The sequence below is a fragment of the Rana temporaria genome, chromosome 12, assembly GCF_905171775.1.
Source record: "Rana temporaria chromosome 12, aRanTem1.1, whole genome shotgun sequence".
Lineage (NCBI taxonomy): Eukaryota > Metazoa > Chordata > Amphibia > Anura > Ranidae > Rana > Rana temporaria.
This window is the reverse complement of record NC_053500.1, coordinates 1149633-1167854: the sequence shown is the minus strand read 5'-3', so window position 1 is coordinate 1167854 and position 18222 is coordinate 1149633. Positions and strand designations below refer to the sequence as shown.

At 51.3% G+C, this 18222-nt stretch overlaps 1 protein-coding gene across 2 annotated transcripts in view; it reads left to right on the top strand.

Moving 5' to 3' along the window:
• Positions 1-17551: 17551 nt before the first annotated feature.
• RAB11FIP4 (RAB11 family interacting protein 4) overlaps positions 17552-18222 on the top strand; it is a 30056-nt gene continuing 29385 nt past the window's right edge. For both annotated transcript variants that reach the window (XM_040331315.1, XM_040331314.1), the window contains exon 1: positions 17552-17694. In XM_040331315.1, coding sequence (XP_040187249.1) covers positions 17635-17694 — 60 coding nt within the window. In that variant the 5' untranslated portion in view covers positions 17552-17634. The remainder of the gene's footprint in view (positions 17695-18222) is intronic.

Sequence of the window (18222 nt, the reverse complement as noted above, 5' to 3'; positions counted from 1 at the left end):
AAGATGTCCCTCTGTCCCTAGACAGTCATCACCAGAACACGTGTCCCCATCAGAAGATGTCCCTCTGTCCCTAGACAGTCATCACCAGAACACGTGTCCCCATCAGAAGATGTCCCTCTGTCCCTAGACAGTCATCACCAGAACACGTGTCCCCATCAGAAGATGTCCCTCTGTCCCTAGACAGTCATCACCAGAACACGTGTCCCCATCAGAAGATGTCCCTCTGTCCCTAGACAGTCATCACCAGAACACGTGTCCCCATCGGAAGATGTCCCTCTGTCCCTAGACAGTCATCACCAGAACACGTGTCCCCATCAGAAGATGTCCCTCTGTCCCTAGACAGTCATCACCAGAACACGTGTCCCCATCAGAAGATGTCCCTCTGTCCCTAGACAGTCATCACCAGAACACGTGTCCCCATCAGAAGATGTCCCTCTGTCCCTAGACAGTCATCACCAGAACACGTGTCCCCATCAGAAGATGTCCCCTCTGTCCCTAGACAGTCATCACCAGAACACGTGTCCCCATCAGAAGATGTCCCCTCTGTCCCTAGACAGTCATCACCAGAACACGTGTCCCCATCAGAAGATGTCCCTCTGTCCCTAGACAGTCATCACCAGAACACGTGTCCCCATCAGAAGATGTCCCTAGACAGTCATCACCAGAACACGTGTCCCCATCAGAAGATGTCCCTCTGTCCCTAGACAGTCATCACCAGAACACGTGTCCCCATCAGAAGATGTCCCTCTGTCCCTAGACAGTCATCACCAGAACACGTGTCCCCATCAGAAGATGTCCCTCTGTCCCTAGACGGTCACCAGAACACGTGTCCCCATCAGAAGATGTCCCTCTGTCCCTAGACAGTCATCACCAGAACACGTGTCCCCATCAGAAGATGTCCCTCTGTCCCTAGACAGTCACCAGAACACGTGTCCCCATCAGAAGATGTCCCTCTGTCCCTAGACAGTCATCACCAGAACACGTGTCCCCATCAGAAGATGTCCCTCTGTCCCTAGACAGTCATCACCAGAACACGTGTCCCCATCAGAAGATGTCCCTCTGTCCCTAGACAGTCATCACCAGAACACGTGTCCCCATCGGAAGATGTCCCTCTGTCCCTAGACAGTCATCACCAGAACACGTGTCCCCATCAGAAGATGTCCCTCTGTCCCCAGACAGTCATCACCAGAACACGTGTCCCCATCGGAAGATGTCCCTCTGTCCCTAGACAGTCATCACCAGAACACGTGTCCCCATCAGAAGATGTCCCTCTGTCCCTAGACAGTCATCACCAGAACACGTGTCCCCATCAGAAGATGTCCCTCTGTCCCTAGACAGTCATCACCAGAACACGTGTCCCCATCAGAAGATGTCCCTCTGTCCCTAGACAGTCATCACCAGAACACGTGTCCCCATCAGAAGATGTCCCTCTGTCCCTAGACAGTCATCACCAGAACACGTGTCCCCATCAGAAGATGTCCCTCTGTCCCTAGACAGTCATCACCAGAACACGTGTCCCCATCAGAAGATGTCCCTCTGTCCCTAGACAGTCATCACCAGAACACGTGTCCCCATCAGAAGATGTCCCTCTGTCCCTAGACAGTCATCACCAGAACACGTGTCCCCATCAGAAGATGTCCCTCTGTCCCTAGACAGTCATCACCAGAACACGTGTCCCCATCAGATGTCCCTCTGTCCCTAGACAGTCATCACCAGAACACGTGTCCCCATCAGAAGATGTCCCTCTGTCCCCAGACAGTCATCACCAGAACACGTGTCCCCATCAGAAGATGTCCCTCTGTCCCCAGACAGTCATCACCAGAACACGTGTCCCCATCAGAAGATGTCCCTCTGTCCCTAGACAGTCATCACCAGAACACGTGTCCCCATCAGAAGATGTCCCTCTGTCCCTAGACAGTCATCACCAGAACACGTGTCCCCATCAGAAGATGTCCCTCTGTCCCTAGACAGTCATCACCAGAACACAGTCATCAGATCTTCCCGTCCCTCATATATAGACAGATCAGATCTCACTGCAGCCACAAGGAGGTCCGCCTACCGTCTCCTCCACGCCCAGCGCAGTGTAACGTCGGAAATGTCCCCTCCGAGGGATGAACCATCACATTATGACATGGAGAGAGAGGACTGCCAAAGCCCGACAAACGTTTGTTTAAAGCTACAGCCAGAACTATCATTAGGAACTTCCTTTAATGTTCATCACAGATATACTGTGCACTATGACATCACCGCTCACAGATATACTGTGCACTATGACATCACCGATATACTGTGCACTATGACATCACCGCTCACAGATATACTGTGCACTATGACATCACCTCTCACAGATATACTGTGCACTATGACATCACCGCTCACAGATATACTGTGCACTATGACATCACCGCTCATCACAGATATACTGTGCACTATGACATCACCGCTCACAGGTATACTGTGCACTATGACATCACCGCTCATCACAGATATACTGTGCACTATGACATCACCGCTCACAGGTATACTGTGCACTATGACATCACCGCTCACCGATATACTGTGCACTATGACATCACCGCTCACAGAAATACTGTGCACTATGACATCACTGCTCACAGATATACTGTGCACTATGACATCACCGCTCACAGATATACTGTGCACTATGACATCACCGCTCACAGAAATAATGTGCACTATGACATCACCGCTCACAGAAATACTGTGCACTATGACATCACCGCTCACAGATATACTGTGCACTATGACATCACCGCTCACAGATATACTGTGCACTATGACATCACCGCTCATCACAGATATACTGTGCACTATGACATCACCACTCATCACAGATATACTGTGCACTATGACATCACCGCTCACAGATATACTGTGCACTATGACATCACCACTCATCACAGAAATACTGTGCACTATGACATCACCGCTCACAGATATACTGTGCACTATGACATCACCGCTCACAGATATACTGTGCACTATGACATCACCGCTCACAGATATACTGTGCACTATGACATCACCACTCACAGATATACTGTGCACTATGACATCACCGCTCACAGATATACTGTGCACTATGACATCACCACTCACAGATATACTGTGCACTATGACATCACCGCTCACAGATATACTGTGCACTATGACATCACCGCTCACCGATATACTGTGCACTATGACATCACCGCTCACAGATATACTGTGCACTATGACATCACCGCTCACAGATATACTGTGCACTATGACATCACCGCTCACAGATATACTGTGCACTATGACATCACCGCTCACAGATATACTGTGCACTATGACATCACCGCTCACAGATATACTGTGCACTATGACATCACCGCTGACAGAAATACTGTGCACTATGACATCACCGCTCACAGAAATACTGTGCACTATGACATCACCGCTCACAGATATACTGTGCACTATGACATCACCGCTCACAGATATACTGTGCACTATGACATCACCGCTCATCACAGATATACTGTGCACTATGACATCACCGCTCATCACAGATATACTGTGCACTATGACATCACCACTCACAGGTATACTGTGCACTATGACATCACCGCTCACAGGTATACTGTGCACTATGACATCACCACTCACAGATATACTGTGCACTATGACATCACCGCTCACAGATATACTGTGCACTATGACATCACCGCTGACAGATATACTGTGCACTATGACATCACCGCTCATCACAGATATACTGTGCACTATGACATCACTGCTCACAGATATACTGTGCACTATGACATCACCGCTCACAGAAATACTGTGCACTATGACATCACCGCTCACAGATATACTGTGCACTATGACATCACCGCTCACAGGTATACTGTGCACTATGACATCACCGCTGACAGAAATACTGTGCACTATGACATCACCGCTCACAGAAATACTGTGCACTATGACATCACCGCTCACAGATATACTGTGCACTATGACATCACCGCTCACAGATATACTGTGCACTATGACATCACCGCTCATCACAGATATACTGTGCACTATGACATCACCGCTCATCACAGATATACTGTGCACTATGACATCACCACTCACAGGTATACTGTGCACTATGACATCACCGCTCACAGGTATACTGTGCACTATGACATCACCACTCACAGATATACTGTGCACTATGACATCACCGCTCACAGATATACTGTGCACTATGACATCACCGCTCACAGAAATACTGTGCACTATGACATCACCGCTCACAGATATACTGTGCACTATGACATCACCGCTCATCACAGATATACTGTGCACTATGACATCACCGCTCATCACAGATATACTGTGCACTATGACATCACCGCTCACAGAAATACTGTGCACTATGACATCACCGCTCACAGATATACTGTGCACTATGACATCACCGCTCATCACAGATATACTGTGCACTATGACATCACCGCTCACAGAAATACTGTGCACTATGACATCACTGCTCACAGATATACTGTGCACTATGACATCACCGCTCATCACAGATATACTGTGCACTATGACATCACCGCTCACAGATATACTGTGCACTATGACATCAACGCTCACAGATATACTGTGCACTATGACATCACCGATATACTGTGCACTATGACATCACCGCTCACAGATATACTGTGCACTATGACATCACCTCTCACAGGTATACTGTGAACTATGACATCACCGCTCATCACAGATATACTGTGCACTATGACATCACCTCTCACAGGTATACTGTGCACTATGACATCACCGCTCATCACAGATATACTGTGCACTATGACATCACTGCTCACAGATATACTGTGCACTATGACATCACCGCTCACAGAAATACTGTGCACTATGACATCACCGCTCACAGATATACTGTGCACTATGACATCACCGCTCATCACAGATATACTGTGCACTATGACATCACCGCTCACAGAAATACTGTGCACTATGACATCACCGCTCACAGATATACTGTGCACTATGACATCACCGCTCATCACAGATATACTGTGCACTATGACATCACCGCTCACAGATATACTGTGCACTATGACATCAACGCTCACAGGTATACTGTGAACTATGACATCACCGCTCACAGGTATACTGTGCACTATGACATCACCGCTCACAGATATACTGTGCACTATGACATCACCGCTCACAGATATACTGTGCACTATGACATCACCGCTCATCACAGATATACTGTGCACTATGACATCACCTCTCACAGATATACTGTGCACTATGACATCACCGCTCACAGAAATACTGTGCACTATGACATCACCTCTCACAGAAATACTGTGCACTATGACATCACCGCTCACAGATATACTGTGCACTATGACATCACCACTCACAGATATACTGTGCACTATGACATCACCGCTCATCACAGATATACTGTGCACTATGACATCACCGCTCACAGATATACTGTGCACTATGACATCACCGCTCACAGATATACTGTGCACTATGACATCACCGCTCACAGATATACTGTGCACTATGACATCACCGCTCACAGGTATACTGTGCACTATGACATCACCGCTCACAGATATACTGTGCACTATGACATCACCGCTCACAGGTATACTGTGCACTATGACATCACCGCTCATCACAGATATACTGTGCACTATGACATCACCGCTGACAGATATACTGTGCACTATGACATCACCGCTCATCACAGATATACTGTGCACTATGACATCACTGCTCACAGATATACTGTGCACTATGACATCACCGCTCACAGAAATACTGTGCACTATGACATCACCGCTCACAGATATACTGTGCACTATGACATCACCGCTCATCACAGATATACTGTGCACTATGACATCACCGCTCACAGAAATACTGTGCACTATGACATCACCGCTCACAGATATACTGTGCACTATGACATCACCGCTCACAGATATACTGTGCACTATGACATCACCGCTCATCACAGATATACTGTGCACTATGACATCACCGCTCATCACAGATATACTGTGCACTATGACATCACCACTCACAGGTATACTGTGCACTATGACATCACCGCTCACAGGTATACTGTGCACTATGACATCACCACTCACAGATATACTGTGCACTATGACATCACCGCTCACAGATATACTGTGCACTATGACATCACCGCTGACAGATATACTGTGCACTATGACATCACCGCTCATCACAGATATACTGTGCACTATGACATCACTGCTCACAGATATACTGTGCACTATGACATCACCGCTCACAGAAATACTGTGCACTATGACATCACCGCTCACAGATATACTGTGCACTATGACATCACCGCTCACAGGTATACTGTGCACTATGACATCACCGCTGACAGAAATACTGTGCACTATGACATCACCGCTCACAGAAATACTGTGCACTATGACATCACCGCTCACAGATATACTGTGCACTATGACATCACCGCTCACAGATATACTGTGCACTATGACATCACCGCTCATCACAGATATACTGTGCACTATGACATCACCGCTCATCACAGATATACTGTGCACTATGACATCACCGCTCACAGGTATACTGTGCACTATGACATCACCGCTCACAGATATACTGTGCACTATGACATCACCACTCACAGGTATACTGTGCACTATGACATCACCGCTCACAGGTATACTGTGCACTATGACATCACCACTCACAGATATACTGTGCACTATGACATCACCGCTCACAGATATACTGTGCACTATGACATCACCGCTCATCACAGATATACTGTGCACTATGACATCACCGCTCACAGAAATACTGTGCACTATGACATCAACGCTCACAGATATACTGTGCACTATGACATCACCGCTCACAGATATACTGTGCACTATGACATCACCGCTCACAGAAATACTGTGCACTATGACATCACCGCTCACAGATATACTGTGCACTATGACATCACCGCTCATCACAGATATACTGTGCACTATGACATCACCGCTCATCACAGATATACTGTGCACTATGACATCACTGCTCACAGATATACTGTGCACTATGACATCACCGCTCACAGATATACTGTGCACTATGACATCACCGCTCACAGAAATACTGTGCACTATGACATCACCGCTCACAGATATACTGTGCACTATGACATCACCGCTCACAGAAATACTGTGCACTATGACATCACCGCTCACAGATATACTGTGCACTATGACATCACCGCTCACAGATATACTGTGCACTATGACATCACCGCTCATCACAGATATACTGTGCACTATGACATCACCGCTCATCACAGATATACTGTGCACTATGACATCACTGCTCACAGATATACTGTGCACTATGACATCACCGCTCACAGAAATACTGTGCACTATGACATCACTGCTCACAGATATACTGTGCACTATGACATCACCGCTCATCACAGATATACTGTGCACTATGACATCACCGCTCACAGATATACTGTGCACTATGACATCAACGCTCACAGATATACTGTGCACTATGACATCACCGATATACTGTGCACTATGACATCACCGCTCACAGATATACTGTGCACTATGACATCACCTCTCACAGGTATACTGTGAACTATGACATCACCGCTCACAGGTATACTGTGCACTATGACATCACCGCTCATCACAGATATACTGTGCACTATGACATCACTGCTCACAGATATACTGTGCACTATGACATCACCGCTCACAGAAATACTGTGCACTATGACATCACCGCTCACAGATATACTGTGCACTATGACATCACCGCTCATCACAGATATACTGTGCACTATGACATCACCGCTCACAGAAATACTGTGCACTATGACATCACCGCTCACAGATATACTGTGCACTATGACATCACCGCTCATCACAGATATACTGTGCACTATGACATCACCGCTCACAGATATACTGTGCACTATGACATCAACGCTCACAGGTATACTGTGAACTATGACATCACCGCTCACAGGTATACTGTGCACTATGACATCACCGCTCACAGATATACTGTGCACTATGACATCACCGCTCACAGATATACTGTGCACTATGACATCACCGCTCATCACAGATATACTGTGCACTATGACATCACCTCTCACAGAAATACTGTGCACTATGACATCACCTCTCACAGAAATACTGTGCACTATGACATCACCGCTCACAGGTATACTGTGCACTATGACATCACCGCTCATCACAGATATACTGTGCACTATGACATCACCGCTGACAGATATACTGTGCACTATGACATCACCGCTCATCACAGATATACTGTGCACTATGACATCACTGCTCACAGATATACTGTGCACTATGACATCACCGCTCACAGAAATACTGTGCACTATGACATCACCGCTCACAGATATACTGTGCACTATGACATCACCGCTCATCACAGATATACTGTGCACTATGACATCACCGCTCACAGATATACTGTGCACTATGACATCAACGCTCACAGGTATACTGTGAACTATGACATCACCGCTCACAGGTATACTGTGCACTATGACATCACCGCTCACAGATATACTGTGCACTATGACATCACCGCTCACAGGTATACTGTGCACTATGACATCACCGCTCATCACAGATATACTGTGCACTATGACATCACCGCTGACAGATATACTGTGCACTATGACATCACCGCTCATCACAGATATACTGTGCACTATGACATCACCGCTGACAGATATACTGTGCACTATGACATCACCGCTCACAGAAATACTGTGCACTATGACATCACTGCTCACAGATATACTGTGCACTATGACATCACCGCTCATCACAGATATACTGTGCACTATGACATCACCACTCATCACAGATATACTGTGCACTATGACATCACTGCTCACAGATATACTGTGCACTATGACATCAACGCTCACAGGTATACTGTGAACTATGACATCACCGCTCACAGGTATACTGTGCACTATGACATCACCGCTCACAGATATACTGTGCACTATGACATCACCGCTCACAGGTATACTGTGCACTATGACATCACCGCTCACAGAAATACTGTGCACTATGACATCACTGCTCACAGATATACTGTGCACTATGACATCACCGCTCATCACAGATATACTGTGCACTATGACATCACCGCTCACAGATATACTGTGCACTATGACATCACCGCTCACAGATATACTGTGCACTATGACATCACCGCTCACAGATATACTGTGCACTATGACATCACCGCTCATCACAGATATACTGTGCACTATGACATCACCGCTCACAGAAATACTGTGCACTATGACATCACCGCTCACAGATATACTGTGCACTATGACATCACCGCTCATCACAGATATACTGTGCACTATGACATCACCGCTCACAGATATACTGTGCACTATGACATCAACGCTCACAGATATACTGTGCACTATGACATCACCGCTCACAGATATACTGTGCACTATGACATCACCGCTCATCACAGATATACTGTGCACTATGACATCACCTCTCACAGATATACTGTGCACTATGACATCACCGCTCACAGAAATACTGTGCACTATGACATCACCTCTCACAGAAATACTGTGCACTATGACATCACCGCTCACAGATATACTGTGCACTATGACATCACCGCTCATCACAGATATACTGTGAACTATGACATCACCGCTCACAGAAATACTGTGCACTATGACATCACCGCTCACAGATATACTGTGCACTATGACATCACCGCTCACAGATATACTGTGCACTATGACATCACCGCTCACAGATATACTGTGCACTATGACATCACCGCTCACAGGTATACTGTGCACTATGACATCACCGCTCACAGATATACTGTGCACTATGACATCACCGCTCACAGGTATACTGTGCACTATGACATCACCGCTCATCACAGATATACTGTGCACTATGACATCACCGCTGACAGATATACTGTGCACTATGACATCACCGCTCATCACAGATATACTGTGCACTATGACATCACTGCTCACAGATATACTGTGCACTATGACATCACCGCTCACAGAAATACTGTGCACTATGACATCACCGCTCACAGATATACTGTGCACTATGACATCACCGCTCATCACAGATATACTGTGCACTATGACATCACCGCTCACAGAAATACTGTGCACTATGACATCACTGCTCACAGATATACTGTGCACTATGACATCACCGCTCATCACAGATATACTGTGCACTATGACATCACCGCTCACAGATATACTGTGCACTATGACATCAACGCTCACAGGTATACTGTGAACTATGACATCACCGCTCACAGGTATACTGTGCACTATGACATCACCGCTCACAGATATACTGTGCACTATGACATCACCGCTCACAGGTATACTGTGCACTATGACATCACCGCTCACAGAAATACTGTGCACTATGACATCACCGCTCACAGATATACTGTGCACTATGACATCACCGCTCACAGATATACTGTGCACTGTGACATCACCGCTCACAGATATACTGTGCACTATGACATCACCGCTCACAGATATACTGTGCACTATGACATCACCGCTCACAGATATACTGTGCACTATGACATCACCACTCACAGATATACTGTGCACTATGACATCACCGCTCATCACAGATATACTGTGCACTATGACATCACCTCTCATCACAGAAATACTGTGCACTATGACATCACCGCTCACACGGATCACCTACCTCCTAATAATAGTACACAGATATGATAGTAGTGGGCGGTGCTGCAGAATAGGGGGAGGAGTAATAGTGGGCGTGTCTATAGGATCAGAGCATGGTCGATATCGGGGGCTTTTTTTCAGGGGGAATATGGGGGGACGGGGACGCAGTTCCAGCACTGAATGTATGTAACAAGGGGTACTGGGGTGTGCTGGAGGATCTATTAATGCTGGCTGATCTATTGCTGTTGGTGGGGGGTTATACTTTTGGAGGGAAGACCTATTGTTGCTGGGGGGGGGGTCTACTAATGAGGGAGGAACTATTGATGCTAGCTGCTGTGAGATCTATTTTTGCTGGCAGGGGTCTACTGTTACTGGAGTGGATATGTTGTTACTGGATCTATTGTTCCCGATATGGACCTGTTGTTGGGGCGGTGCAGAGATTTTTGTTGCTTGTTGTTGCAGGGGCACTCTAATATTGTTGTGGGATCTATTGTTGCTGAGGGCATCTATTGTTACTAGTGGGGTATAATGTTGCTGATAGGGATCTATTTTTACTGGGGGGGGGTGGAGGGTATTTTGTTGCTTGGGGTCTATTGTTGTAGGGACGCTCTAGTGTTGTTGGGGAATCTATTGTTTCTGAGGGTGTTTATCGTCATTTGTTGTGGGGGGGGGGCAAAGTTGCTGGGGGGGGATCTATTGTTGAAGGGCCACTTTAATGTTGTTGGGGGATCTATTGTCGCTGAGGACATCTATTGTGACTAAGGGGGTATTTTGTTGCGGGGGGTGTCTAAGGTTGCTGATGGGGATCTGTTGTTGCTGGGGGGCGTTATTGTTGCTGGAGTGGATCTATTTTTACAAGGGGGATGGGGGTATTTTTTTTGCGGGGGGTGTCTATTGCAGGGGCAATCTAATGTTGTTGAAGGCTCTATTGTTGCTGATGAGGATCTGTTGTTGCAGGGGGATCTATTGTTGCTGACTGCAGGGGATCTGTTCCACTCCTTTTCTATTATGATAAACACATTCCATACAAATGATTTACTACAATGCTCAGATGTGGGTAGGGGGTGGAACCAATGGACGATGCTCGGAGGTGGGTAGAGGGTGGAACCAATGGACGATACTCGGAGGTGAGTAGGGGGTGGAACCAATGGACGATGCTCGGAGGTGGGTAGGGGGTGGAACCAATGGACAGTGCTCGGAGGTGGGTAGGGGGTGGAACCAATGGACGATGCTCGGAGGTGGATAGGGGTGGAAACAATTGACAGTGCTCGGAGGTGGGTAGGGGGTGGAACCAATTGACAGTGCTCGGAGGTGGGTAGGGGGTGGAACAAATGGACGATGCTCGGAGGTGGGTAGGGGGTGGAACCAATGGACGATACTCGGAGGTGGGTAGGGGGTGGAACCAATGGACGATGCTCGGAGGTGGAACCAATAGACAGTGCTCGGAGGTGGGTAGGGGGTGGAACCAATGGACAGTGCTCGGAGGTGGGTAGAGGGTGGAACCAATGGACGATGCTCGGAGGTGAGTAGGGGGTGGAACCAATGGATGATGCTCGGAGGTGGGTAGGGGGTGGAACCAATGGACGATGCTCGGAGGTGGGTAGAGGGTGGAACCAATGGACGATACTCGGAGGTGAGTAGGGGGTGGAACCAATGGACGATGCTCGGAGGTGGGTAGGGGGTGGAACCAATGGACGATGCTCAGATGTGGGTAGGGGGTGGAACCAATGGACGATGCTCGGAGGTGGGTAGGGGGTGGAACCAATGGACAGTGCTCGGAGGTGGGTAGGGGGTGGAACCAATGGACGATGCTCAGATGTGGGTGGGGGGTGGAACCAATGGACGATGCTCGGAGGTGGGTAGGGGGTGGAACCAATGGACGATGTTCGGAGGTAGGTAGGGGGTGGAAACAATGGACGATGCTCGGAGGTGGGTAGGGGGTGGAACCAATGGACGATGCTCGGAGGTAGGTAGGGGGTGGAACCAATGGACGATCTTCCGAGGTGGGTAGGGGGTGGAACCAATGGAAAGTGCTCGGAGGTGGGTAGGGGGTGGAACCAATGGATGATGCTCAGAGGTGGGTAGGGGGTGGAACCAATGGACGATGCTCGGAGGTGGGTAGGGGGTGGAACCAATGGACGATGCTCGGAGGTGGGTAGGGGGTGGAACCAATGGACGATGCTCGGAGGTGGGTAGGGGGTGGAACCAATGGACGATGCTCGGAGGTGGGTAGGGGGTGGAACCAATGGACGATACTCGGAGGTGGGTAGGGGGTGGAACCAATGGACGATGCTCGGAGGTGGAACCAATAGACAGTGCTCGGAGGTGGGTAGGGGGTGGAACCAATGGACAGTGCTCGGAAGTGGGTAGAGGGTGGAACCAATGGACGATGCTCGGAGGTGAGTAGGGGGTGGAACCAATGGATGATGCTCGGAGGTGGGTAGGGGGTGGAACCAATGGACGATGCTCGGAGGTGGGTAGAGGGTGGAACCAATGGACGATACTCGGAGGTGAGTAGGGGGTGGAACCAATGGACGATGCTCGGAGGTGGGTAGGGGGTGGAACCAATGGACAGTGCTCGGAGGTGGGTAGGGGGTGGAACCAATGGACGATGCTCGGAGGTGGATAGGGGTGGAAACAATTGACAGTGCTCGGAGGTGGGTAGGGGGTGGAACCAATTGACAGTGCTCGGAGGTGGGTAGGGGGTGGAACAAATGGACGATGCTCGGAGGTGGGTAGGGGGTGGAACCAATGGACGATACTCGGAGGTGGGTAGGGGGTGGAACCAATGGACGATGCTCGGAGGTGGAACCAATAGACAGTGCTTGGAGGTGGGTAGGGGGTGGAACCAATGGACAGTGCTCGGAGGTGGGTAGAGGGTGGAACCAATGGACGATGCTCGGAGGTGGGTAGGGGGTGGAACCAATGGATGATGCTCGGAGGTGGGTAGGGGGTGGAACCAATGGACGATGCTCGGAGGTGGGTAGAGGGTGGAACCAATGGACGATACTCGGAGGTGAGTAGGGGGTGGAACCAATGGACGATGCTCGGAGGTGGGTAGGGGGTGGAACCAATGGACGATGCTCAGATGTGGGTAGGGGGTGGAACCAATGGACGATGCTCGGAGGTGGGTAGGGGGTGGAACCAATGGACAGTGCTCGGAGGTGGGTAGGGGGTGGAACCAATGGACGATGCTCAGATGTGGGTGGGGGGTGGAACCAATGGACGATGCTCGGAGGTGGGTAGGGGGTGGAACCAATGGACGATGTTCGGAGGTAGGTAGGGGGTGGAAACAATGGACGATGCTCGGAGGTGGGTAGGGGGTGGAACCAATGGACGATGCTCGGAGGTAGGTAGGGGGTGGAACCAATGGACGATCTTCCGAGGTGGGTAGGGGGTGGAACCAATGGAAAGTGCTCGGAGGTGGGTAGGGGGTGGAACAATTGAACGATGCTCGGAGGTGGGTAGGGGGTGGAACCAATGGACGATGCTCGGAGGTGGGTAGGGGGTGGAACCAATGGACGATGCTCGGAGGTGGGTAGGGGGTGGAACCAATGGACGATGCTCAGATGTGGGTAGGGGGTGGAACCAATGGACAATGCTCGGAGGTGGGTAGGGGGTGGAACCAATGGACGATGCTCGGAGGTAGGTAGGGGGTGGAACCAATGGACGATCTTCCGAGGTGGGTAGGGGGTGGAACCAATGCACAATGCTCGGAGGTGGGTAGGGGGTGGAACCAATGGACGATGCTCGGAGGTGGGTAGGGGGTGGAACCAATGGACGATGCTCGGAGGTGGGTAGGGGGTGGAACCAATGGACGATGCTCGGAGGCGGGTAGGGGTGGAACAAATGGACGATGCTCAGATGTGGGTAGGGGGTGGAACAAATGGACGATGCTCAGAGGTGGGTAGGGGGTGGAACCAATGCACAATGCTCGGAGGTAGGTAGGGGGTGGAACCAATGGACAGTGCTCGGAGGTGGGTAGGGGGTGGAACAATTGAACGATGCTCAGATGTGGGTAGGGGGTGGAACCAATGCACAATGCTCGGAGGTGGGTAGGGGGTGGAACCAATGCACAATGCTCGGAGGTAGGTAGGGGGTGGAACCAATGGACAGTGCTCGGAGGTGGGTAGGGGGTGGAACCAATGGACAGTGCTCGGAGGTGGGTAGGGGGTGGAACCAATGGACGATGCTCGGAGGTGGAACCAATGGACAGTGCTCGGAGGTGGGTATGGGGTGAAACCAATGGACGATGCTCGGAGGTGGGTAGGGGGTGGAACCAATGAACAGTGCTCGGAGGTGGGTAGGGGGTGGAACCAATGGACGATGCTCGGAGGTGGAACCAATGGATGATGCTCGGAAGTGGGTAGGGGTGGAACCAATTGAAAATTCTTGGAGGTGGGTAGGGGGTGGAACACCGGGAGGGGGGGTGCAGTACACGGGAAGAGGGGTGCAGTACACGGGGAGAGGGGATGCAGTACACGGGGAGGGGGGATGCAGTACACGGGGAGGGGAGATGCAGTAGGCGGGGAGGGGAGATGCAGTAGGCGGGGAGGGGGGTGCAGTACAAGGGGAGGGGGAAATGCAGTACAAGGGGAGGGGGGTGCAGTACAAGGGGAGGGGGAAATGCAGTACAAGGGGAGGAGGGGGGTGCAGTACAAGGGGAGGGGGATGCAGTACAAGGGGAGGGGGAAATGCAGTACAAGGGGAGGAGGGGGGTGCAGTACAAGGGGAGGGGGATGCAGTACAAAGGGAGGGGGAAATGCAGTACAAGGGGAGGGGGGTGCAGTACAAGGGGAGGGGAGATGCAGTACACGGGGGGGGGGGAAATGCAGTACAAGGGGAGGGGGGTGCAGTACAAGGGGAGGGGAGATGCAGTACAAGGGGAGGGGGAAATGCAGTACAAGGGGAGGAGGGGGTGCAGTACAAGGGGAGGGGGGTGCAGTACACGGGAGGGGGAAATGCAGTACAAGGGGAGGGGGGTGCAGTACACGGGAGGGGGAAATGCAGTACAAGGGGAGGGGGGTGCAGTACAAGGGGAGGGGAGATGCAGTACACGGGAGGGGGAGATGCAGTACAAGGGGAGGAGGGTGCAGTACAAGGGGAGGGGGATGCAGTACAAGGGGAGGAGGGGGGTGCAGTACAAGGGGAGGGGGATGCAGTACAAGGGGAGGGGGAAATGCAGTACAAGGGGAGGAGGGGGGTGCAGTACAAGGGGAGGGGGATGCAGTACAAGGGGAGGGGGAAATGCAGTACAAGGGGAGGGGGGTGCAGTACAAGGGGAGGGGAGATGCAGTACACTGGGAGAGGGGATGCAGTACAAGGGGAGGGGGGTGCAGTACAAGGGGAGGGGAGATGCAGTACAAGGGGAGGGGGAAATGCAGTACAAGGGGAGGAGGGGGTGCAGTACAAGGGGAGGGGGGTGCAGTACACGGGAGGGGGAAATGCAGTACAAGGGGAGGGGGGTGCAGTACACGGGAGGGGGAAATGCAGTACAAGGGGAGGGGGGTGCAGTACAAGGGGAGGGGAGATGCAGTACACGGGAGGGGGAGATGCAGTACAAGGGGAGGAGGGTGCAGTACAAGGGGAGGGGGATGCAGTACAAGGGGAGGAGGGGGGTGCAGTACAAGGGGAGGGGGATGCAGTACAAGGGGAGGGGGAAATGCAGTACAAGGGGAGGAGGGGGGTGCAGTACAAGGGGAGGGGGATGCAGTACAAGGGGAGGGGGAAATGCAGTACAAGGGGAGGGGGGTGCAGTACAAGGGGAGGGGAGATGCAGTACACGGGGGGGGGGGGAAATGCAGTACAAGGGGAGGGGGGTGCAGTACAAGGGGAGGGGAGATGCAGTACAAGGGGAGGGGGAAATGCAGTACAAGGGGAGGAGGGGGTGCAGTACAAGGGGAGGGGGGTGCAGTACACGGGAGGGGGAAATGCAGTACAAGGGGAGGGGGGTGCAGTACACGGGAGGGGGAAATGCAGTACAAGGGGAGGGGGGTGCAGTACAAGGGGAGGGGAGATGCAGTACACGGGAGGGGGAGATGCAGTACAAGGGGAGGAGGGTGCAGTACAAGGGGAGGGGGATGCAGTACACGGGAGGGGGAGATGCAGTACATGGGGAGGGGGTGCAGTACACGGGAAGGGGGGTGCAGTACAAGGGGAGGGGGGTGCAGTACACGGGAAGGGGGGTGCAGTACACGGGGAGGGGGGGTGCAGTACAAGGGGAGGGGGAAATGCAGTACACGGGAGGGGGAGATGCAGTACACGGGGAGGGGGTGCAGTACACGGGGAGGGGGAGATGTAGTACAACACGGGGAGGGGGGGGGCACGGGGGGGGGGGATGCAGTACACAGGGAGGGGGAGATGTAGTACAACACGGGGAGGGGGGGGGCACGGGGGGGGGGGATGCAGTACACAGGGAGGGGGAGATGTAGTACAACACGGGGAGGGGGGGTGCAGTAGACAATTTTGCACTGTATGTAGTGATAGTACACAGGATATAAAGTATCCGCACCTTTCCATTAGTGTATATGAGGGGGGGGGGGGAGGGGAATCTCACGGTGGGTGTCACTGATCAGGGAATTGTGTGTCACGCTATGTGTGAACGGGGGAGGGATTTTTCCAACCGAAACTCCCCTCCCCCACTCCCCTCCCCGGTGACGTCAGGCATGATGGACGGGCGGCGGTTGCCTGGTAACGGGTGACGGGGGCGGGCCTCGCACACGGTCGGTGCATTCAGTGTGGTGTTGCTGTAGGATTGCAGACGTCTGTAGGAGACCCGAGAGCCGGATCGGTGAATGTCGGCCGTGGTGACCCTCCGACCCAAATATGACCCCCCCGACCACCTCCAGTCCAAGGTAAGGGGGAGGGGGATCCGCAGTCACCCCAAAAATACCCATTCCTACCACCATTGTTCTACCAACCTGCCTCCTATCACCCCAATACACCCCCTCCTATCACCCCAATATACCCCACACTGTCTCCTATCACCCCAATACACCCCACACTGCCTCCTATCACCCCAATACACCCCACACTGCCTCCTATCACCCCAATACACCCCACACTGTCTCCTATCACCCCAATACACCCCACACTGCCTCCTATCACCCCAATACACCCCACACTGCCTCCTATCACCCCAATACACCCCTCACTGCCTCCTATCACCCCAATACACCCCACACTGTCTCCTATCACCCCAATACACCCCACACTGTCTCCTATCACCCCAATACACCCCACACTGCCTCCTATCACCCCAATACACCCCACACTGCCTCCTATCACCCCAATACACCCCTCACTGCCTCCTATCACCCCAATACACCCCACACTGTCTCCTATCACCCCAATACACCCCACACTGCCTCCTATCACCCCAA